The sequence below is a fragment of the Symsagittifera roscoffensis genome, chromosome 2, assembly GCF_963678635.1.
Source record: "Symsagittifera roscoffensis chromosome 2, txSymRosc1.1, whole genome shotgun sequence".
In the NCBI taxonomy this organism is placed as follows: domain Eukaryota; kingdom Metazoa; phylum Xenacoelomorpha; order Acoela; family Convolutidae; genus Symsagittifera; species Symsagittifera roscoffensis.
Window position 1 is genome coordinate 67,415,914 of NC_087063.1, and position 26,085 is coordinate 67,441,998.

Here is a 26,085-nt window from a genome sequence, read left to right on the forward strand (position 1 = left end):
GAGCTAAAAACCCAAAACAAGAACTTTGTCTGACAAGTAACGATGACAAAAAACAAAAAAGCTGTGAAAGTAAGTTTGCGACGTAAAAAAAAGAATAATAATTCTACTATCAGTGAAGAAGAGAAATTCAATTTACTTTTCTTGACAGGTCTAGCTTCTTTTGTAAAACTAACACAAGCTAATCAAGGGTCAGCAAAGTTTTTTCCTGAAACATATGCGCATCTGAAAGCGTTGGTAACGATATCAACGAGATTTGGTCTCTCAACTTGGCACAAGAAACAGTTCAGCCAGGTATCAACAATGATTTCCGGATTTAGTAATTGCTGCCAATTTTTTTTTCTCGCTGTGAGTGGAACCCTTGAGAATCAAAAATGGTGAAGAACGGCCATATTTTTCAGAAAAATGATCAATAAAAGCAAAAGAAAAAAGTTTGACTGGAAAACAGCGCAGATGTTAAAAAAAGAGTTCAAAAAATTGTGTTTTGATAAAAAAAGTCATCAACTACAACAATTACAGAAAAAAATCAGCGTTTGCTGAACGGAATTTACATATTTTGTTCGCAAAATTAAACACGAGTGGATCGAAAAACGAAATTAGCTCCAAAGAACGTCACAAGTAGCATGTGCCTGCTCTAAATTCATTATTAGCAAACATTTCAAAAAAGTTGGTTTAAAAGATAGAATTTTATGTTGTTGACTATATGCGAATAGCAAAATATTATAGGTCATTTAGAACAGCTTACAAGCAGTCTTTTACAGACAAACGTTTTGAATTAGGTGCTATTCCAACTGTAAGCCTTCCAATTTACAGTCTCTTTCGTGCGGACAAGAAAAAAAAACCAACAAACTTACCTTGACAAGTATGAAAAACAACTTACGTTGACAAGAAAACAGATAACAACAAAGATAGGGAATGATAATTTTACTGTACACTTGGTTTGAGCTCTTCAAATAATTTTTTTTTCAAACCAAAGTTGGTCCAGATATAGAAAACTTTGTGAAGAAGAGTATTCGCAGTAAAAGCCACCAAATCCAGTGCTGATGATCGAAGTGAAATTTCTCAGCCATAATTTGAAGAGTAAGTTTCAATCAAAGCAGTGTAATGAATTTATATTGAACAAATGATCAATGAGATAAGAACAAAACTCAAAAACAGAATATATTGTGATGCAAGTCCTTAGTAAGTTACTGATTGTTTCAGCATTTGGATAAACGCAACTAAAAGAACTTAGGTACAACACTAAACTTGGCGAGAACGATGAATATCACAATGGTTTCAAAATGATACATTTCTTCGATGCTTCCAATGAGAAAAACTAAATAAACAAATGTAATTCGGCGCTTGATTTTTTAAGTGAGACAAGTCTAATTTTTGTTTTCATTGACATTTTTCAATACCATATTGTTGGAGATGCAATAGACTCAATACTCAAATATACGCATCAAAATTGTTAGTGCCTGCACCATTGCTTCACTACTTAAGACTCCAAAATCGGATTCATCTGTACAAAAAAAAACATAAATGCCTCCACAAACGCAAACTTTTTTGCCCTCTGTGGGAGCTGGGTAAATTGTGCTAACTTTTAAATTCAAGTGCTTTGATTAAAAACAAATGGACCAGCATTATGCAAAAAAAGCTTCAATTTCTGATTTCTCAGATACTACCGACAACGCGGCAGTAGATTTGCTGCTCTGGCTGCTGGTATTAGTTGTGTTGCCATACCGTTTACAAGATGGGTTATTCTTTTGGCTGCAAAAAAGTTGGGCAGAGAGATCTTTTGGTGACTGCAGCACCTGAAGTGATTGATGTTGCCAAGGAAAAAGTCTTCTATCAAGCATTGAAAAACTCTTACAAAAACTGCAAAAACACAACTTGGTGTTAAAGAACGATGAATAAATAACCAACGAAATTAATATGAACAGAATTGTCAGTAGAAGTTCGGGAAAAAAAAGAAAAGAAAATCGAAGAAGAAGCGACCCAAGTAGGTATCGAGCTAAGTTTTATTTTTAATTATAAAGCAGATTGCTAATTTGTTACACGTTGCAGCTAGCAATAGCTTTCTGGATTTGTCTTAAAAGTATCCTTTGTTGATTCTTCAAACAGCTTTTGACGAAAAAAATGGCAATAGTCGTTTAACCTAATCAGAAAATGCTTAAATTTTTGATTATCCTTGACCGTAACAATTTTGTTGATTTTCAAAATATCTACTTGGAAAGCGATGCAAAATAAAACAAGCAAATGGATCTGATCTGAGAAACGATAACACTGATCTCACTGTTTCTGTTTCACCGTTCCTCATGAACAACTCCTTGTATTTTTTTACTCTGACCGTACACTCTCTGTCAAAGGACTCAAAATCTCAACTGCCGATATTAATTAAGCTCACAAAATTTCAATTGGAACAGAATTTTCTAATTGCATAAAAGCCATGCACTCGTAGTTCAAATGTCCGCAGTATCGTTTTGAACCCCGTCGGTATAGATATGGTTGCGTTCACATTTTGAAATTAACCTATCTGCGAACTGAAGGAAGTTTAATTTTATGGCCCTGCTGGAGTTGACTTTGTTCACCTGTGACAAGCATCTTTTGAGTTGCGTTACCCTAGGCTTTTACTATAAAGTCTATCATGATGACTTCATAATGGTAACCGAAGGTTCTGCGAAGCATTAAAAGCTTCAATTTCTTGAAGCGAACATATATGTTAGAAAAAAGTCCGTGACTGACCCTGTACTTTCTGCCAATTACTCAACTTTGCTGAAAACTCTTGGGAACTACCCCTATCAAGAAGAAGCTACCAACAGAAGAAGTTAAAAGTTATCAAAGCAAAATATAAAAGCAATAATGCGAACTGGGAACAAACCAAACGGATTCTTTCTATAAGCTGTTCCTAAAGTTTGGACCGGAACAAATTACTTTGAGACGAATTGTTCTCAGGATCATAAATTTCTCCTCTTCAACACATTGTCTGAGCTAGGATGTGGAGTGGAAAGGTCGAAAGAATGCAGAGAGCGCAACTCATATTAGGTCGAACGGTAATGACAACTAATTTATTTTACATAATGACCTTTAGTTACATAATGACCTTTAGTCATATATTACATCGTGACAACTGCATTGATTACTTAAAATCCATTGCAGATCAATTTTTTACATGGGGGCTGTTCTTTGGTGATCATATAATATGTGAGGACTATTATCATAGAATACATGAGGAATACATTGGAAATCCAACCTTCAGTGAAAGAAAATCCAGAAACAAAAGAAAACTCAATTTCATATAATTTTGTCCCATAACTGAAAACACCCAATTAATACTTCAGACTTTCCTTCATAGTATTTCATTTCAGCCAATCAGATTGAAGCATTAGGATCCAAAGCAATTTCTAAAAACTAAAAGGATCAACTTTGGGTCGTATAACAGAAATCACCGGTAAGGGGGAATAGATTGATAAGTAGATCCAAGTTTGGACCAATTAAAGTAAGGAGGTTTGGGAAGGATGTTAACTTGATTCTAAATTAAGAATTTTCAACCAATCAGAATCGAGCATTTTACATGCAGCACTTAGCAAATTTAAAAATTTAATGCAGGGAAGGGGGGTGTTAACTTGATCCCCAAGTTTTTTTTTAAAACTTCATGTTGATTTTTCATGCTTTCGCGGGGATATAACCGAATACACCCGTAGTTGGTAAGTCTGTCTGCTTACTCGCCTCGCCAGTCTGTCTTCTATGATGTTTGCTTCTGGAGCCCAAATGAGTGCTTAGCAGTTCGTTCATTCGTTGTTTGCCCCACAGAGCCCCATCCCGGATAGCCGAAAAGATTTTTTTCGACCCCCGATAGCCGAAAAATCAACTCACTTTTGAAGGATTAAGTTAATATCCTCCCCCCCCCCCCTCCCCCCCAATCCTCCACCCCAGCGCTTAATTTAAATTAAATTTGTTAAGCGCTGCATGTAAAATGCTCGATTCTGATTGGCTGAAAATTCACAACTTAGAACCAAATTAACATCCTCCCCCCTAAATGTGTTTATGGGAGGATGTTAACTTGGTCCCTTTTGAAAAAGCAGCTTAATTCTGTGAACGAATGTTTTTTTTCGGCTATCCGGGTTTGCGGCTCTGTGAGACGCGACCGTTCGTTCATCATATTTGAGTCATGACGAGCTTTAGGACTTTGCATGATACAAGATCAGAATACAAAATTTGATCGCAGAAATCGGATTGTGTTGGTGTCGTTTTATGTGCTTGAAAGCTTTACAAGATCCAATCTGCACACCTATTTGGCGTCTGACTAATCACTTAATACCGTCTATCTTTTAGAATTTATGGTTAGCGTAAACTGTACTGGAATCGTTATGTAACAGTTTGTTACGTAACAGCAGAGTAACACAGCAGTTTATTCTTCTTACTTTTAGTCACACCGGTGGAATTTTCCGTGGTCGCTTACGTGCTAACAAGGCGGCTATAGCTGATGGGATTTCAGGCCGAATTTCAAAATTTTGTTTTTAAGACCGAAAAATTACATAAAAACTCGAAACTCGTTAATTGGTCATTTTGATAGGTTATGCATCTTTCTTATTTCATGCTATCAGTATCTTATGGATTGCTGTTTAGAAAAAAATTGGACATGTTAGACTATTTAAAATAACGAACAACCAAATTTGTAACTGTCACTAAAAGCTTGCGCTTTAGTTTTAATTTCGGCTTGACGTGCCTTCGACTGAAAGTCCCCCTCGCCAGTTTTGCATTGAGTTTTGCATTTTCAGTGAGGCCTATAGCATACGGTTGCGTGCCATTACGCCTACCACTCAAAACGTATACTTTTTTCGGCGGGCCATTACGTAACGTTTTGAGTTAAAGTACTTAGCGTAAATTCGAACAGATTTGTGGTGCATAAATTAAATTAGCGCATGGTTGCTGAAAATTTTACTTAAATTGAGTTTACTAAAAAAGCTGTATTCTATACGATACGTCAGTCTAACGTACACGAAAAATAGGACCACACAATGTGCAAGAAAGGGAGTTACGTAACAAAAAGTAGACAAGAAAATCATTAAGTAGACACGTCATTAAGTAGACAATTACAATATTAACCAATCAGAATCGAGAACAAGAAGCAAATTTCGGAAATGCATAATTATTAATTATTTATATCCTGAGTTTGCTTTTTTATCGTTTCTGATTGCTCAATGTAGTATTTGTCTATTTCTGACCGGTATGAAATAAAGGTTGTCTACTTTTTCACATCACCCCTAGAAAACGCTAGATAGAACAGAAAAATTGCTATAAACCGAGGTAACCGGTGGTAAAAAGCTAAGACCCGATAGCTCTAACTTCCAAAACAGAAGAATAGTAACGAAGCATTTAAGATTCACTATACCAGCACAAAAAAAAAACATTCCAGACGAAGCTGTTGTAGACGAACTCTTTTGGCATCCGAGTTTTCGCATTATTTATCGCAGTTTCGAATGTTTGCCCTTATTAAGTAATGTCCCTCATTTCAGATGCAGTTGCATTTTTGTTCTGTTTTCGACGAAATGCTTAATCGGTTGTTTGCACGCTACGCTGCATACACTAAGTCTACTGGGTGCCGGACATCAAGCCTACGGACTTCAAGCCGATCATAAAATGAGGGACTTCAAGCCAAATATTTCCTCAAAAAGTCACAAAATATGATTAATTTGACTGGTTTGAGAAATTTCTCAAAATCATGATCTTTCGTAGCCAGTTTTTGGCTTTGCATAAAATCTCAGCCTCTAATTGATGAAAACCTCGTTGATGCACTTTTTATGTGTATAATTTTTTCATTTCAAAATCCGGCTGATGTAAGTTGTGGATGCCATTCCTAAGAGTGCATTGTTATGAATAACGCTCATTATGGACTAAACTAGTCTACATTTTTGAGGAATACTATTTTTCAGATGAAAAAATAGTGTAAATTTCGGCATGAAGTCTCGTCGGTTTGTTGTATAAGACTAAAGTCCAGTACAGAAGAGAACCGTACGCAGCGGAAGTATTAACAGACAGCAGCGTAGAGCGTAGTTACGTTAGGTTATTGGTATAGGTAAGAGAAAAAAGGGGAAATTCCGCCGCCGCCGAAGCAGCCATTGTTCAGTTCAGCCTATCCGCGTAACTTGAGTTTTCGAATCGCTTCTTACATAATTCAGTGCACACTTTGAGTTGAATTCTTGTTGTTGCACTGTTAACTGAATTCAGTCAAATTCACAAATTCAAACATCGAGTTTATAGCTTTTGTTTTAATTCCCTCCCTCACGTTTCTTATTATCTATCACCATAGCCATAGCCGAACCGGGACCAAGGTAGAATATTTACTGAGCCGCACAAACGTAAATACGAAAACGTCAGAAGGGCTGCGAAGCTGCAAGGCACAGAAAACAACCCTAGATATTCGTTTTTCTGCTTGGGTAAGTTTCATTTTCATTGAAAAGGCGGCTTCCTTCTTGCTTGAATTAACACGACAGTTATATATCTGCATTGCATATTTTGCATAACATTTCAAGTTAGCTTTTCGCTGCGTTTGTGTATTTTCTCAATTTTGTGCCAAAAATCTGCGAACCGAATTTGTTTTATATTCCGTTTTTGTTATGTTACATGTGCTAGAAATTTAATTTGTTTCTATCCTGTGAAGCAACTCTTTGTAAATCAAAGAACGAATTTTAGCCGTTATTTCACGTCATCTCTCGCTGCTTTGTTATTTCATGCTAAAATGAGGAAAACTGGAAAAGTTCTTTTCAAATTGGCCGTCAGAGCATTTTCAATTCATCATTTTTCATTGTGTGTTTTTCAACTTCAGTTCTTCAACGATTGGTTTTGAAAAAAATCTGTGACGAACTTAAGTTTAGACTATAACGTTTTTTCGTGACTTAACTGGCTTTTATTTAATTCTGGTGCGGCCTTCTATATTTTTTCTTTGTTTATTTTATTACCATATCAAATCTGGTCTTATTTTTGTTTATTATTGATTGTGCTGGCCAACATGACGGTCGGCAAAGATGGCGTCGACTGCAAAAAAGAGGACGAAGACTCCGCCAAAGTCATCGACCGTCAAGGTCGCGAAACTTGGAAAGGCAGTTTTGATTTCCTGATGACATTAATTGGCTTCAGCGTCGGAATCGGGAATCTGTGGCGCTTCCCCTATCTGTGTTACAAAAATGGAGGGGGTGTGTTCCTGATACCTTACTTCATTACTCTGTTCGGAGCAGGGGTTCCTCTGATATTCCTAGAGGTCTCGTTGGGCCAATTTATGTCGAAGAGTGGAACGTCAGCGTGGAATCTGTTTCCCTTAGCGAAAGGCCTCGGAGTCGCTACGCTGATTATAGTTAGCAATCTGAGCCTCTATTACATTGTAGTTATCGCTTGGACTGTTTACTATCTCTACTCTACTTTTACTCTGGGCGACTTGCCATGGACCAAATGTGCTGACCCGAATGGAACTGTCTGCCGAGACTACCAATCTCTCGTCGACCAATCAGAATCGAGCAGTAATGTCTCGTACCAGGAGCCGGCAGAATATTTCTGGGAGCATAATGTCTTGCGGCTCTCGGATTCCATGGAAATTGGGGGGACGGTTCAGCCTCATATGGTAATTTCTCTCGCAGTTTCTTGGCTCATAGTATACATTTGCATAGTTCGAGGGGTTCAATGGACTGGAAAAATTGTTTGGTTTACTGGACTTTTTCCCTACGTTATGCTAGTGATTTTATTTCTTCGTGGAATCACCTTAAATGGAGCTATGAGCGGGATTGTTTACTACCTAAAGCCAGATCTTTCCAAACTTACAGAGGGAGGTGTTTGGCTCGATGCTGGAACCCAGATTCTGTTTTCCATGTCTCTAGGAACTGGAACTATGCCAACCCTGGGAAGCTACAACAAATTCACCCACAATTGTCTGAAAGATGCCATTTTATTTTCAGTAATAAACTGTCTGACCAGTATTTTTGGCGGCGTTTGTATTTTCTCAGTTCTGGGCTACATGGCGTATGAACGAAATATACCCATTTCCGAGGTGGCCGAAGGGGGTCCCGGGCTAACTTTCATTGCTTACCCCAAGGCACTGTCGCTGATGCCCTTCGGTGCAAAATTACTAACTGGTGCTTTCTTTCTTATGATTTTATTCCTCGGATTAGACAGCCAATTCGTAGGCGTGGAAGGTCTGGTTTCTCAATTTATGGATGCTTTTCCCAACAGATATTTCAGACACAAACACGCCAGATCAATCCTTATCACAATTATCTGTGCCCTTTGGTTCGTCATCGGAATCGTTTTTGCGACTAACAGCGGAATGTATTACTTCCAAATTATGGACTTCTATTCAGCTAGTGGATTCGTTTTACTGTTTGTAGGTCTAGGTGAGGCGATTGCTATCGCCTACTGCTACGGAGGCAAACGCTACGTCAAAGACCTCGAAGCTATGATGAAGATTCGAATCCCCAAATATTTTCTATTCTGTTGGTATTTTTTCACACCTTTTACCTGTATCTCCATTGGCGTTATGTATTGGATTAAGCTAGAGCCTCTAAGTTATCATAACTACACGTACCCGCTTTGGAGTGCGTTTCTAGGGTGGACTATTGTTATTTTCACTGTCGGCGCGATTCCGCTTACTGCAATCGTACAGATTTGTCGGCACCGCAACAATATCGCCGACGTCAAACGAGCAGTGCTTCGGGAGCACCAGATTCATCCCGGGTCCGAACAACCTTATGAAGTCATCCAACGAGAGATCTCGGCAATATCCGACAGCTTCCCTGCAATCGATTTACACGGCCAAGACGATATCCCGCCCCTTGTACAATGCAAGCCACCTCAGTATATTTCGGCCGTTTAAAACCTTTCTTGGAAAATATCGGAAGCTGAATCATTCCACCGCGAACTCATTTTAACGTTGATTATAAATAAGTTCAGTTTTTTAATGTTAACTGGATAGCGAATTAAGTGCACATATTCTAGTTTTACGTCAGATTGTTGAATTGAACTAGATTTCCTCGGCGCATTTTAAAATCGGCTTGCACTAAGTAAATCTCTCATTTTTTCATGCAGAATATCTGACAAATTGTAAACATTTGAATTGTATTATACCTTTGTGAAACAATTTTCATGCTAAACATGCACTGGCATGAAATTTGTCCATAGATTCTCTACATGTTTCAATGACCAGAATTCAATTATTTTGCAAATAATAATTACCACTTGGAGTGCGGTGGTGATTTTTGAGAAGAATGGCTAAACTCTCCGCATCTCAGTCGAAAGGTCGTGCTTTTGAAACCCAGCATGATTTGTGTAAAATAGTTTGTTTTTGAGATTCAGTGTATCTTTTACAAAGCAACTGGAACTGCTCGTGGCGTAGCTCGAAGCATAGATACTTCAGTTCAACTAAGAGATGAAGGCGCTAGCAACTTCACGATCCCATGTCAACGTCAAAGCATTGATTAAGAGTCTCCAGTGGGCTAAACTAGCAATATTTTTCATGACAGGGTATTTATGTAGGGACTAACTAATTCTATGAGGACAATGGTGCCGAAATTAGATTCCAAATTGACTAAAAAAATTTCCAGGTAATGAGTGTGACAGACACAGAAGTCAGCGCGCTTGGCGCTGAAAACATCAAGTTTGATTGTCTGTATATTCGATTTCCTTCCAATTTTGTATTGCGTTACCATAGAAACAAAATGTTGTGGGTCTAATTAAAAACTTCAAGAAAGGAGAGGCGATTTATAAGGAGATATTTCACCAGAATAGGTTGAATTTGAGAACGAACAATCAGGAAACTCGAAAGCTCAAAATGGAAAGTTTTTTCTTTAACAATGGAAACTGATGTCAAAAAGGAACAGATTATTGAATTATCCAACCTTTACCCCTTCATTGAAGTACCCATTTGTTGATTCTATCGACTCGTGCGATTTGGATGCAAGGCAACGAAATCTCAACCCAATCTGATCTGGAGAGCAGAGGTTTCATTTTTTTCAGCAATTGTTTTTGAGATGATGTATTATGGGCCTACTATCAAAAAAATTGAATTCCTTCGAGGTATAAGTATCTGTATTCAGTGTTTGTCCGTTAATAACACAGTACGTTTTAAACATGTCTTAAGCACTTTAAAACGCCTGTCAGAAATTGCGTGTTATTTTCTCGTGTCATAAATGACGTCATAACAAGCCAGCCTCCGATATGTGCTTGAGATTACTTGCACTTGTTCGCACCTCGGCCGGCCTCGAAAGAGTTTTCTCGACCATGGGAATGGTTGAAGACGGTAAAAGAAACAACTTGGACAGTGCAAAAGCGGCAAAACTTTCATTTGTAGGCGTGCTCTTAATGATTGAGTCTCAGTAAAAAACGTTTTTGCTTAGTTTTTAATTTTGACATTTTAAACATTAATGACGTTATAAACGTTTGAAACTATTTAAACGTCCTTTTTCTAAAAATGACATAAATTGACCTCCACTGTCTGCAATGAGAAATGAGGCATGCTAGGCCATATCCATTGTCATAGTGCTAAATCGGTCATTTGAGTCTATTTAATTTATGTTATTCTTCTGTCAATAATTTCTGTTCTGTTCGATGGTAGCCATCATTGATAGGTACTGGCGTTTGGAGTGTCTGACACCGTGGGTTGTTACTTGGGGATTTGGTTCAAAGTACCAAAATACGTTTTTAACATGGCACAGACAGCAGGACAAAGTGGGAGAAAAACCCACTTCAGGATTACATTTTTTTGACCGCTCAGACACGCAGAGCCGCCCATGTTGTTGGAATTCTGGGTAAACTGTTTCCATTGAGGATTAGCTGCGAAACATTCGATCAACTTGGGGATTTGGTTCAAAGTACCAAAATACGTTTTTAACATGGCACAGACAGCAGGACAAAGTGGGAGAAAAACCCACTTCAGGATTACATTTTTTTGACCGCTCAGACACGCAGAGCCGCCCATGTTGATGGAATTCTGGGTAAACTGTTTCCATTGAGGATTAGTTGCGAAACATTCGATCAACCATTCGAACTTTTATTGCGCTAGTAGCTTGACAAACGCGAAAATAGCAGCCTCGCTGATAGATGTGGATGCGAAAAATTGGTTAGAATCCGATCAAATACTGATTTTAAACTTAAACATGTGCCTCGGAGAGAAAGGACAAGATGAGCTGCATAAAAAGAAACCACACTTAAATCTTGGGGCGACGCTCTAACCGAGGGTGCTGGACGCAATCGAAGGGGAGCTCAAAAAGGAACGCAACGAAACGTACAAGGTTTTCCAACAGCTATCGGGAAAAAAACGGATTGGAGAGAATCACTGAGGCAATTCCACTCAGTATTAAGCAGGCTCGCGGCGATATGTAATTTCCGAACTTCGAACTGGCCGGGGAGAGGACGTGGTCAAATCCAAGGGCGAGGACAATTCAGAGAGAGAACGAACAAGGGGAATCGAAGATGCTACATTTGCGATAAGCCGGGTTTCACGAGAGCGCATATGAGTGATGTGCGGCGAAAAACGAGTGGGGCAATTTGAACGAACATGTAGGGCGAAGAAAAGTAACAGAAGAAGCTCATCGCTGGGAATGATACAAGAACACGAAAATCATGAGCAATTCGAGTCCGAAGTCATGGGTGAAAAAACATCCCCACATGAGAGCTCAGTGGGATGGGTCAATATACCCCTGAGGAGCACCCGGTCATGGGACTCGGACAGCTCAGCGGACTACCTTGTTATGCCGATACGATCGAAGAAAATTACAGAAGTTAAGATGGCGGGCGAAAAATTACCAATCAAAATCAATGGATGCAAAGCAATTGTGTGGATGGATAATGGACCACCAATTTCAAAATTCCTTATTTGGGAGCTCCAAAAAACGCTAGGCGCCACAGGCATCCAGTTGCAGGAAGTAACGCCGAAGGATAAAAAAAATTGGCGATTGCGGTAACAATCCAAAAAACTTACTTGGGAATATGAAGCTAGAACTTCTGTCCAACGGATTGGAGACTTCAGCATCCATCAAGGTCATTGGCGGAAACCGACCATCAATCATAGGACGCGACCTGATGGACGAACAAATTTAACAGTTACTCAACAAAAAGGAAGAAAAGTGCTGATAATGTTGAAAGATAAAGTTGACGGCGAAATAGATAATCTGATGGAGCGAGGGCAACAAGAAAAAAAAGAAGACTGTTCGGACAAGTTTTTTGTATCGCCAATCGTGATAACGGTTCGGTAAAATTCGCAATCGTGTACATAAACAAGTACACAAGAACAAGTACCAAATGCCGAATATTAAAGATCTGGCCGCCGTCGGGCAAACGATAAATGAAAAGAAATCAGGCGAAAAATTTTTCTCAACAATAGATCTAACATATGCATACGGGCAATTGCTGCTGAAACAAGAAACTAGCTTACAGTGAATTTTTTCTTAGTTGGAGGTAAATCGACCGGTACATAACGATTCGAGACCAGATTTTACGCTCTAACAACAATGCCGGCGGAGTTTCAACGGGTAATGGATTCTATACCAGCTAAATACCCACAGGCACATGCATTTATTGAGAAAGTTTTGAGAAAATTTGAAAACATGGCGCTAAAATTAACGAAATGTAATTTCACACAAAATCACGTCCACTGGAGTATTGCCATTTATTCAGAAAATGGAGCCAATCGAAGCATTAAAACCGCCCCGCACACTGTCGCAGTTCAAACCATTGATGGGGTCGTTTTATAGCTTTGCAAAAGTACTTACCTGCATTGGCAGAATCGAGAGTGCTCTTAGGCGAATATAAATGGATAAACCTATAAATTATAACCGGAAAAACGAATATACTTGGACACCAGAGTGCCAAGCTGCATTTGAAAAGTTAAAAAGCCAAGTGGCCATAGAAGTGCAACTTAGGCATTTTGACGTCTATAAGGATATCAGAATAGTGTGCGACGCAAGCGATAATTGGTTGTGTGCCGTATTAGAACAACTTGGTTCCGAGGGCTAGCACCGATATCGTTCGCATCCCGCTACTCAAACGTTGCGGAAAAAAAGTACTCAACAATTGAGATGGAAATGCTCGCAGTGGTCTGGGGGCTGAATATATCCGTATTTTGTCTTGGATAGAAAACTCTAAGTTATTACCGACCATGAATCACTTGTATCGCTGTTAAACCGGAATAAAAAATTAAAATGATGTTCAGTCGTTTAACAAGTTGGTTAGACCGAATAATTCCGTTCGATTTCGAAGTCGAACATGTGCCGCGAGCAAGAATCGGTCTGGCGGACTGTCCTTCCCGCAATCCGAATACTGAAGCAAAACCGGTGTCAGCCCAAGATAGTATGTTAATTGCCACAAATATAGTATGTTTTTTTTCTGTTCGAAGCGCTGTCAGATTCAAAAATGGGAGAATATCCAGGCGCCATAATAAAACATAGATCAGAAACCAAACTGAGCGAGCTGAAATTAACCAATCAAAATGTAGTTAGCAAACTTGGCAAAGTTAAACGGCGGATGGAGGGCTACTCATCATACAACGATCAACCAGCCAATCAGAGAACGGCAAATTGCACATGTCGATGGTCACGAGAGGCATCCCGCCTACGGTCGCGCAACAAAATCGATATTTTACTTATTGTAAACATAGGCAGAATGAAATTTTAAATCATCAGTCAATCAACATGGAGAAAGCATTCAGAAAACTACAAAAGTTTTTAGAGCCACTCCTGAGTATAGATAGCAGTAATGATAACGAAGTGGAAGAATTACAAGAAGAAGGACAATTGAAAGCTTTTTGCAGCGAAGACAACCAGTACAAAGAGCAAGACTCAATTCCAAGAGCAAGACTCAATTCCAAGAGCAATTCCTTCAGCGTTTGTAGGCGAAACATTTTCCCACAATCGACTCCTCGAACATTCTCATGTCAATAGTTCCCCAAAATTGCAAAACTGTGCCAAAAAACGCGTAGTTTACCGAAATTTTCAACCTCCACTTCATCGTGTTCTAATTATCTAATCCTCAACTTGAAGCAAAATACAGAATAATCGAAACAAAAGACCCAGCTACAGCCTCAGAAAGGCGCACAATGAACAGATACTATGCGAAGTTTGTCAACAACTTTGACGTGCGGGACAACTGTTTATGGTCAGATGACAAATGATTGATAGCCAACACACTACACAAGGCACTTTACAACCGACTACACCATTACCACCATGGAAAAAGCAACATGTTTGCGGGGCAAAGATCATATAGTACCCGATATATCCATAGAAATTTTGCATCTTTAGCAGAAAACTGCCGGGATTGGGTACTTGCTGGTAAGAACCATTAAAACAATATGCACCAAGGGTGACATAGGGAAAACAGCACCAAGGGTGACATAGGGAAAACACCAGAACCAAGGGAGCCCAATGAGGCAGTTCAAATATATTTTAGGGCCTATTAATTACCTCAAAGAGTCAAAAAGCAATCTAATAGTAGCAGTGGATCAGTTTTCACGATAGCCATCGGCAATGGTATGCAATACAAATCGCACAGACAAAACTATCAATTTTGTAAAATCCTACATAAATAATAACGGGGTGCCTAGAAAATTTCATGTAGACTAGGGGACGAACTTCATAGCAAAAAATGTAGAAAATTTTTGCAATAATGAAGTAATCGAAATCATACAACCTCCGGCTACCGGATGCATCGAATGAACAATAGGAAGTTTGATGAACTCGATACTAACATTTGCTGGTGAAGAAAACTAGGAGCCCTGGGAGAAAATGGTGGAAAGGGCCCTCAGCGCACTTCGGTTCTCACCAAACGCTACGCTAAAAAGTAACGCCATTCGAGGCACACCACGGAAGAGAAGCAAATACGGTAACACAAAACTTAACGAAAATACATTCCCTCAATAAGTTAAACTGGTCTTAACTACTAAAATTCAAATCTGCCTGTTTAAATGAACAAGACCCAGAGGCACAGAAAATGTCCAACCCAGCTGATACGAACTGGGGCGTTCAATCCGAATCCGAATATGGGGGAAAGATGAGAAACTACCCCCTGAGGCTGTCCGACAAACAGGCTAAAAGTCAGGCAGATGAGCCGACGGCAACCGGGCTCCATGGGCCAAGCACAGAGATAAGACCCTCACGTTTAGTGTTTCAGCAGAGAAAAGTAAAGATTATGTAAATTTTTTTTTTAAATTGAAGCAGAAGTTATAAAAAATGAGAAAAGTAGGAAAATGGCAAAACCAATGGGGATGTGTTTTTTCCTAGCGATTTTTAACCACCAAAAGGCAGTGTTTTGAGGTCTGGTTTAGTTTTTTTAACAAAAATTGCACTCTTGAAGCTCGAGATTTTTTTGGTAAATGTGACACGCTTTAAAACACTGGAACCAGTTCAAAACAAGTATTTACTATATCCAAATATATTCTTGATAACTACCTCTGTAGAATACTTAGAACTAATCAATCATGATCCATGACTAAAACCTACAATAAACTGTTTTTAGTTTCAGCCAGTGAAGAATAAATTTAACTTCGCAAACAGGTGCTCTTTCTTGATTCGAAACCTCGCAAAAATACCAGTGTAAACTAGATCTATTGAGACTAGGAGATATAAGAGTAATGGTTTCAAAACAGTCCCATACAAACAGTCCGGTTTTAGATCGCTGTTGGGCGCGCAATAACCGGCCATAGGTCGCGGCGATATCCGGTTCTAAATTTTGCATTAAGTCCTACCCTCTGTTGGCAAGCTCGCAACACGTTGGCGCGACTGCGGCGGTCACTATTTTGTTCATTATCTTTGTTGAGCAAAGGAGAATTCTCGGCCTGCCGGCTTGTTTAAACAATTTATACTTGGGACTATTTTTCGGACTGTTTTGTATCGGACTGTTTTTTTGTTCATTTTCATTTTTTTCCAGACTGTTTTGTATTGGAATGTTTTGTTTTGGACTGTTTTGTATGGGACTGTTTTGTGCAGACACGGAAAATAGAGGCTGTCCTTGATTAAAAAAAACTAATTGCCAGCATAAAACAATTCAAACTCATTGCAATCACTTAAAGCTTTATAGTTTGACAAAAACCAATTTTCTCATAAGTAGGCCATTAAAGATTAGTTAAATAATGAGCACAGAGGACTATCTCGAAATTAGACATACCTGTCTCATAAATTCAATTTTTCGCATTTGGATGTCACCGTAGAAAGAAAATAGTTTCAATGACCAGAATGGTAAAGCAAATTTGCGCTAGAGTACAGATTGTTCAGCAAAAGCTACAGTTTTTTTTACAGAAAAATTGTCCAAACTCCGACTATTCGTCCTTGTGAGAGATCAAATCCTGATCCATTTCACTTTTTTATTTTCAACAATATGTAATATCAACAATTTTCTTGTATCTTTTCATTATACCCCACTTTCAACCGCGCCTTCGAAAGTTTCAGTAGTGGAACTTTTAAAGCTATTTTTTGAAACTTTTGATTTACTCAAAAACTAAATGCACAATTCTGAGATGAAGGTGTCAATTTAAAAAAAACAAATTGTGGGAATCTCTCCTTTTCAAGCAATTATTCTCTAAACAATATCAACCTTGACATTTTCTTGAACATTGAGTAGCTGTTTATCAATTTCATAGGCTCACTGCTTCTCACTGTGACTGCCTGACTGAATTTGAACAATCGTTTTTAGATTAATATATACAATTTACTTGTGATTTATGCTAATTTATTATCATTAGTCTTATCATGAATTCGAATAAGAAAAGTTATCTTGTGGAATTTTTTTGACCTACACGTTGGATACATTAATCCGCGCCGTAGTACACACAATTTTTCCATTTTATCAACATATTTTGTTTTTGTTTCTGTTTAGTTGGAGAGGTAGAACTTAAATTTGAGCACTCTGGGGTAACCACTAGTAAAAAATGAGAACTGGATTGTTTCCGAAGCAGTTTACTTCGTTTATTGGAAATGAAAGATAGCTATTGAATACTGAGAACTCATAATTCCAAAAAAATTTTGAATCACTGGATTGCTTTTTTTCAAATAATTGAGAAACACAATTCAATGAAAAAAATTTTTCATGAAAGCCTTTTTGAACCTTCTCAAACCGCTAGCTCTAACTTTGAAAAAAGAAGAAAAAAATGTTATGATCAGTTTTCAAGTAAAAGAGATAAAAATCAAAATTTTTTAAAGAGCTGCCTGTCGTTTGTTAAAAATTTGAAACCCAATTAATGTCAAAAAAACTGAGTAAATGTGATTCAACCGGTGAGTTTTCACTAACTAATGCAAAATTTTTGATTCAATTGCTCAGACCCATTGCCACTGAACACACTGTTGACGTTGAAAAGCCTTCTGTAGCACATTTTTTGACCATTTTTAGCATTTTCAAACATTTTGTAGAAATACCATTGTATGCCAGAAGCTCACGGAAAATTGATTTGAAGCAGTCGTAAAAAACCAAACCTTGCACTGAAGGAGAAGAAGGAAACAATGAATCAACGAAAAGTTAATCATATCCATAGTGGAGCTCGAAAAAATCAACTACAAGAAAAATAGGATTCATAAGGATTCTTGCGGCAAAAATTCAACCCTATTAAACTTTTCTGTTTATGTACTTTGTTTCCTTTGAAAGCATATCATGTGACATTATTGGCAAAAAGGAAGACAAAAAACTGAAAAAAACTAACGCATTCTCTTCAAAAAACGCTGATAGATAGCTGAGGAAATAATAAACACCAATATTGTTTTCGATAAATTTAAGATCCTTCTTTCAATTACTTGCTTACTAAAAACAATGAAACTTGGTGAAAATTACCACTCAATGCTATGATTTAATTTTTCTTCTAAGCTACCCATCACTCACTACCAAAAAAATTTAGTTTTGAAATTAAAAAAAGCATGAGGAAATGCAAGTCAGCACATTTGAGCAAGGAAAGCAACTAGCTCCTGTTGGAAACGAGGTAAAACATCAAAATTCGTTGTTTTTTTGAACACTTTGAGTGACTCGATAACGTTGAAATCATTGTAATTAACAAAATTTTGAAGTTTTTAAAATTAATTTTTTACAAAAGCGAGACAGTGAAAATGATTCAGATGTCTAAAAAATGGTACTGGCTACAAAAACAGAACAAATTTGCGGTGAACAATCGTTTTTTAAATCAGAATACGGGTGTTCCGGTTTCATACAACTGGTTTACTAAGTTTGGAGCAGCACAAAAATTAGGAATCTAAACAGCAAAATGCTGACCACGGCAGTGGCTCCTTTATGTTCCAGCTTGTCAACTAAGGTTGAAAATCTATGCAAACAATCGTGACGAATGTAGATGTGGCAACCATGCTTGCGTAGAGCTTCCGTTTCCCATTTTTTAAAGTAAAATTAGTGTGGGTAGTAATTTCTGGTGAGCCATCTTTTGACACTGGTTGTGTGCTGCTGGCTCTGCAGGCAATTTAGCATTAGACAAATGAAGCTAACTTTGTTGTGCAGAAATCAAGGCGATGTCTTGCTGTCTGTTCATTCTATCTGATCCGCAGCTATCTTACAATATAAGATAGCTGCGGATCTGATTTTGTTGTTATAAAGTTTTGAAAAATACCACTAAAATCTAATTGAATATTTGTTCCAGCTTTTAAGTTGTTTTCTAAAAAACGCCATTGTCAGCGAAACAATTTATATTGTAAGTTTTTGACATGTATAGTTCACTTGAAGCTTTAAAAATGCAAGAGAAGCAGTTGAAACTCGAACAAGGCTTCTACTTGAAGGTATTGAAAAATTTTTCAAAAGTTTTGCTGCTTGAAGGAAAAACCCACTTCGAGTTGTTTTGACTTGGAGTCCAAAATTGTTCCCGTTTCTGGATCTGCAGTATCAATCAACCAAACAATTGAAAACATCAGCAGTGGAGGTTTAGTCTGGTTGTCATGAATTCTGGTATTGGTGCACTCATTCAAAACGAAACTAACAGAAGACCGGATGCGATCAAAAAAACTATTGAAAATTTGACTCTCTCTCAAAAAAAAACAGCGCAAATGTTTTAGATTTGTCATGTCATGAGCACTTGCCGAAATGCGTCGCCTTTTTTTGTGCTTTTCTTGACTTTTTCTATCAAAATGAATGATTGGGCTCACTGGAAACGCAATCTGGATAGACGAGCAGCATCTTCACTAATGTTGGTGCCAACACATTGTCAATTTATGATATTCGCCTCATACTGCGGTCCTACTCCAAGGTTCACGTCAGAAAAAAATTTTTGCCGTACATTAAGAAAAGATTTCTACTGACTTTGTCAGTCTAGATAAAAAAGCTTTATGACAAAAATGTGAAAAAAAATCCTAAAAGCTGAAATTTATCCACTCGTAAAAGTTCATGCTCTCATCACTTTGATATCTAGTAGAAAATAAGCCATCGATAATTTTAGAGGCGACCATAAATAACTTTGCTTCGACTGGTTATTCACTGGCGTAGATGGAATTGCTTAAATAACGAATTCTACCCTGATTTTTATAAACAAATTTTGTGTAGACGAAAAATACTCTGCTCAAAGTTTGTGGACAATTAGATTGAAAGGTGGCGAAGCAGGGTAGACAAAAAAGTGTTTAATTTTGCAATCCAAATAGATCAGCAGAAGAGGTGTCATACTACAGATGATTGCCACGATATCTTTGCATCGACTGACTTCCAATCTTCAACATGTACCTTTGAAATGTTTAGATCCGTCTGCTACAACTTTTACGGACATGATTGTTTTTCAACTACACCGCAATTAGCATCGCAGAAAACGCTGTTTTTAAAGTCTGAGATCCAAAACTGTTTCAAAATGGAATAATCGATTCATGCAAAAAAGCATTTGAAAGAAAACAACACGTTTTTTCAACAAAAGGCCCAAATGATGAGAAAATCTTTGAAATTTGCAATTTTCACTGATAATCGGAAAACTCAAACATTTTAGTTTGTTCAAAAAATTGGTGCCTATTAGTTGTGCAAAACACTCAATTTCAGTCTTTAAACGTGCACTATCTATTTGTCATCCTTCATTTTTTTTTCTGTTTCTGATCTAAGATTGCTGTTTCTTATTTGCTTCAAAACCTTAAATCCAATACTTAAGTTTCATTGCATTTCTCACTAAAATTCATTTCTTTTCAGTTCATTAACAGGGAATCTCATTGTGCTACATCAGCCATTTCAGTCTTAATTTAGTTCATGTTGTTATTCTGCTGTCAATCATTTCTGTTATCTTCGGTGCTAGCCATCATTGACAGGCACTGGCCTTTGGAGTGTCTGACACCATCGGTTGACCGCTTAAACTTCATCTTATAATCTTGGATACTGTTAAATTGTTACTTGAGGATTTAATTGGAAGTACCAAAAAATAGTTTTTAACACCATAGTTCTAGCAGGCATGTACTCGATATTTCTCTGATTCTAAACCGAATTAATTTTAGAAGTACATTTATCCGCCAAAACTCCAACATGAGGGGTGTAAAAGAGCAGAGTGGTACCCGCAAATAAGGGCATCGAGGGAAAACCAATTGAGGCTCCAAGTACCGGTTCCTAAGGATTTTAACAGGGGAAGAAGTATGCTTCGATAAATTGCTGTGTTCACAAGAGAAAAACAACTTTAGTCCTACGTGGCGGATAAGATTTTTTAGCGAGTAGTACTAAGTAGTTGTTCGTGAAATCCAAAAGATTATGTAAATGTTAGGGTAAAATTGAAGCAGAAATTATAAAAAAAATAGAAAAATAGGAAAGTGGCAAGACCGATCGGGAAGTATTTTTTTCCTAGTAATTTTTAAACATCGAAAGGCAGTGTTTTGAGGTTTGGTTTGGTTCTTACAAAAATTGGATTCTGGGGATTCTGGAAAATCGAGATTTTTTTTGATAAAGGTGACACAATTTCAAACACTGGAACCAGTTCAAAACAAGTATTTTTATATCCAATTATATTCTAAATAAATACCTCTGTAAAATACTTAGAAATAACCAATCATGATCCATGACTAAAAGTTACAATAAATTGTAAGGCTGAAACTATTTATAGTTTCAGCCAGAGAAAAATTAATTTAACTGAGCAAACAGGTGCTCTTTCTTTATTCTACCCTAGCAACAATACCAGTATATAGTAGATCTATTAAGAAGTTGCATATTAAGAAGAAACCTATCCGGCCAAAAAATAAGATGGCGTGACGACCATCCCGGATTTAAACTAAACACCAGGGATTCTGACAGCAAAATTGAGAACAACCAAACTTATCTTGACCTTCAAAAATGTTGCCCTGAGAACACTGTTAGCAAACATTCTGTTCTGGCTGCTTGTTCCCTATTTCACAACTCAAATGTAAGAAACAATGATAATAATTTCAGTTTAGACTTTACGTTGAGTTGATAAGTGTTGATCAAATCCTTCAATTCTGCAAGAAGCAATGGGTTTTTATAAAGAGATATATCACAAAATACTTTCCTATTCATACATGTTATTTGGAAGTAAGATAAAACTTGATTGAATTTTTGTCAACAATAGTGTTCTGCATGTACATTAAAACTTGCAAAAAAATTTCTATCTTTACCAGAATAGTGATTAAAAGATCTGTCTTGCTTTATTTTGATAACTTCCGTAACAACAAAAACAAGTTCAGAATAAAAAATCCGCATCATTTTTACCGCATCATTTTTTCACTAATAACATAATTAAAACAAAGTTTGCAGTTGTCAACCGTTTATTTAAACCGTACTGCATGGAAGGATGGGGTTAAACCATGCAATTATTTGAACCAAATACTTCAGAGTTCAGTGCTGTGAAAGCAAAACTCAAACTTCTAGGCCAAGAGTAGAGAAAACACCAAATCGGTTTCAGATTATCCAGACAAGAATTTAGAGAAATTGGAAAATAGAGGCTGTCCTTGATTTAAAAAAAACTCATTGCAAGCACAAGACAATCAGTACTAATCACTTATAGCTTTATAGTTTGACAAAAACCAAATTTCTCATAAGCAGGCCATTAACGATTAGTTAAAAATGAGCACAGAGGACTATCTCGAATTGAGATATACCTGTCTCTAAATTCAATTTTTCGCATTTGGATGGCACCAAAGAAAGAAAATAATTTCAATGACCAAATGGAAAACAAATTTGCGGTAGAGTACAGATTGTTCAGCAAAAGCTACAGTTTTTTTTCACAGAAAAAATTGTCCAAATTCCGACTATTCGTCTTTGTGAGAGATCAAATCCTAATCCATTTCACTTTTTTGTTTTCAACTATATGTCTTATCAACAATTTTCTTGTATCTTTTCCTTATACTCCACCTTCTACGGCATTCGAAAGTTTCAGTAGTGGAACTTTTAAAGCTATTTTTTGAAACTTTTGATTGACTCAAAAACTAAATGCACAAATCTGAGATGAAGTTTTCAATTAAAAAAAAGAGTGGGAATCTCTCCTTCTCAAGCAATTATCCCTAAACAAAATCAATTTGATGTATTTTTCTTGAACCTTGAGTAGCTGTTTGCCAGTTTTTTAAGCTCACTGCTTCTCATTGTGACTGCCTGTCTGAATTTGAACAATCGTTTTTAGAATAATTTATACAATTTACTTAAGAGTTATGCTAATTTATTATCATTAGTCTTATCATGATTTCGAATTAGAAAGGTTAACTTGTGGAATTTTTGGAATTTTTTTGATCTGCGCGTTTCCGTACATTATTCCGTACCGTAGTACACACAATTTTTCAATTTTATCAACATATTGTGTTTTTGTTTTTACATTTTTCAAAATGTTGAGAAGCTGTCCACCTGTTGAATACGATTTTAACGTGAACTGTTTAGTTGGAGAGGTAGAACTTTAATTTGAGCACTCTGGGGTAACCACTAGTAAAGTGTGAGAATTGTATTGTTTCCGAAGCAGTTTATTTAGATTTTTAGAAATTAAAGATAACTATTGAAAACTGAGAACTCATAATTCCACAAAAGTTGAATCACAGGATTGCTTTTTTTTCAAAAATTGATAAACATAATTCAATGAAAAAAAAACTTACTTTCATGAAGCCTTTTTTATCCTTCTCAAAGCGCTAGCTTGAACTTCGAAAAAAGAAGAAAAAAACTTTTGATCAGTTTTCAAGTAAATGAGATAAAAATCAAAACTTTTTCAAGAGCTGCCTGTCGTTTGTCAAAAATTTGAAACACAATTAATGTCAAAAAAACTGATTCCATGTGATTCAACCGGTGAGTTTTCTCTAAGTAACGCAAAATTCTTGCTTCCATTGCTCAGACTTATTGCCAATGAACACACTGTTGATGTTGAAAAGCCTTCTGTAACACATTTTTTGAACATTTTCAGCATTTCCAAACATTTGTAGAAATACCATTGTATGACAGAAGCTCACAGAAAGTTTACTTGAAGCAATCGTAAAAAACTAAACTTTGCACTGAAGGTGAAGAAGGAATCAATCAATCAACGAATGGCTAATCAATTCCATAGAGGAGCTCAAAAATTCAATTACAAGAAAAAAAGGATTCATAAAAACTCTTGTGGCAAAAACTCATCTCTATTAAACTTTTCTGTTTATGTACCTTGTTTCCTTTGAAAGCATATCAAGTGACATTATTGGCAAAAGAAAGACAAAAAAAAACTGAAAAAAAAACTAACGCATTTTCTTCAAAAAAAGCTGATAGATAACTGAGGAAATATTAAATACCAATAATGTTTTCTGTCTCTATTATTCTCGATAAATTTAAGATCCTTCTTTCAATTACTTGCTTACTAAAAACAATGAAACTTGGTGAAAATTACCACTCAATGCTATGATTGAATTTTTCTTCTAAGCTGCCCACCACTCATTCGTAACGAATGTAGGTGCGAAACAACCATGCTTGCGTAGACCTTCCGCTTCCCATTTTCTTAAATACTTTTAGTCTGGGTAGCAATTACTTTTGACGCAGGTTGTGTGCGGTTGGCTCTGCAGACAATTTAGCATTAAGCAAATGAAGCTAACCTTGTTGTGTAGAAATCAAGGCGATGTCTTGCTGTCTATTCATTCATCAAACGGTTACAATCTAAGATAGCTGCGGATCTGATTTTGTTGATATAAAGTTTTGAAAATTACCATAAAATCCAATCAAATATTTGTTCCAGCTACTACGTTTTGTTCTAAAAAACGCCATTGTGAGCAAAACAACTTATATCGTAAGTTTATTAACACGTATAGTTCACTTGAAGCTTTAAAAAACGCAACAAAAGCAGTTGAAACTCTTGAAAAAGTTTTCAATGCCTTCAAGTAGAAGCCTTGTTCAAAGTTTTGCTGCTTGAAGGAATAGCCAATTTCGAGTTTGTTTTGACTTGGAGTCCAAGATTATTGCCGTTTCTGGACCTGCAGTATCAATCAACCAAACAACTGAAAACATCAGCAGTGGAGGTTTAGTCTGGTCTTCATGAATTAAGGTATTGATTATCAAGGTATAAAATAAAATTAACAGAAGACCGGATGCGATGAAAAAACTATTAAATATTTGAAAACCTGACTCTCTCAGAAAAACAGCGCACATGTTTTGGATTTGTCATGAGCACTTGCCGAACTGCGCTACCTTTTTTTGCTTAACTACTGCCTTTTTCTCTCAAAAAGAATGATTGTGCTCACTGGAAACGAAATCTGGATAGACGAGCAACGCCTTCACTTCTGTGGGTGCCCACACATTGTCAAATTATGATACTCGCTCCATGCTGCGGTCCTACTCCAAGGTTCACCCCAGCAGAAAAGTTTTTTTGCCGCACTTCCAAGGTTCACCCCAGCAGAAAAGATTTTCACTGACTTTGTCAGTCTAGATAAAAAACTCTATGACAAAAATGTGAAAAAAACTTGCCCTAAAAGCTGAGATTTATCCACTCGTAAATTTTCATGCTCTCATCACTTTGAAATTTAGTAGAAAACATGCCATCGATCATATTAGAGGCGACCATAAATAACTTTGCTTCGACTGGTTATTCACTAGCGTAGATGAAATTGCTTAAATAACGAATTCTATCCTTATTCTTACGTAAAAAATTTGTCAAGACGAAAAAAGACTCTGCTCGAAGTTTGTAGACGAAAAAATTGAAGGGTGGCGAAGCAGGGTAGACAAAAAGAGTGTAATTTTGCAATTAAAAAAAATCATCAGAAGAGCTGTCATACTACGGAAGATTGCCACGATATCTCTGTATCGACTTCCAACCCTCAATATGTACCTTTGAAAAGTTTAGATCCGTCTACTTCGACTTTTACGGAAATGATTGTTTTTTCAACTATACCGCAAGTAACCTCGCAGAAGTTGCTGTTTTTAAATCTGAGATCAAAAACTGATTCGAAGTGGAATAATCGATTTATGCAAAAAAGCATTTGAAAGAAAACAATATGTTTTTTCAATAAAAGGCCCGAATGATGAGAAAAGCTTTTAAAAAACTTTAAAAATTGCAACTTTCACTGAAGAGTCATCCAAATTATCAGACTTTTGTAAGGAACTTTCGATTTTACTGAGCGAACAGTGATCCAAATTCTTCTAACTACTAAAAAATCAGGTTTAGGTTACATCGTGCCATGTGACAACCAGGTGCTCAAGGAACTCCTTGAACGCTTTCAAGACTTTCCTATTGACTCTATAGAATTATTTGTGCAAATGGAACAGTTGAGTGAGGATGAGATTGACCTGCCTATGACACTTCTAAAATCCCAAACTCATGCTGACTGTAACAAACAAATACACGTATGTTACACTTGATCAATTGGTAAAGAAGTTATGCTTTAGTGAACGCATTAAAAAATTTAAGCCAGCAAAACACATCGCACTTTTTATTGAGCTGAATACACTTCCGCAAAAGACAGCAAAAAAGGTCCAAAAAGATCAAAAAAGATAATTCAATTAAAAATTTTGCCAGTTCAGCCTTCGATCTAAGTTTCATCAAACAGTTTTGATATATGAGGTTTTCTCATAATGACGAACAAAATGCCATGATCTCTTCAACTTTTAACAGAAAAAATAGGATACTCCTACAATTATTGGTGCAGTTAATCAAAGCTTAACTAAAATGTTCATGTTTGAAAGCGAAATTTGAGTTGAAACTGTTCTGCAGCCATTAGATAGTATCAAATTTTATCAGGATTCCAATTTTTT

The 26,085-nt window shown here is 36.9% G+C and overlaps 1 protein-coding gene across 1 annotated transcript; it reads left to right on the top strand.

Annotated features, from left to right (window-relative positions):
• The first annotated feature begins 6,015 nt into the window (after positions 1 to 6,015).
• On the top strand, positions 6,016 to 9,189 carry LOC134840241 (sodium- and chloride-dependent creatine transporter 1-like). The gene has a single exon (XM_063855978.1). The coding sequence runs from the start codon at positions 6,992 to 6,994 to the stop codon at positions 8,840 to 8,842; it is 1,851 nt and encodes a 616-aa protein (XP_063712048.1). The 5' UTR covers positions 6,016 to 6,991; the 3' UTR covers positions 8,843 to 9,189.
• The last annotated feature ends 16,896 nt before the right edge of the window (positions 9,190 to 26,085 follow it).

Bases quoted from the DNA above. Each gene is read 5' to 3' on its own strand.
- LOC134840241 (XM_063855978.1), top strand. From the start codon at position 6,992: ATGACGGTCGGCAAAGATGGCGTCGACTGCAAAAAAGAGGACGAAGAC.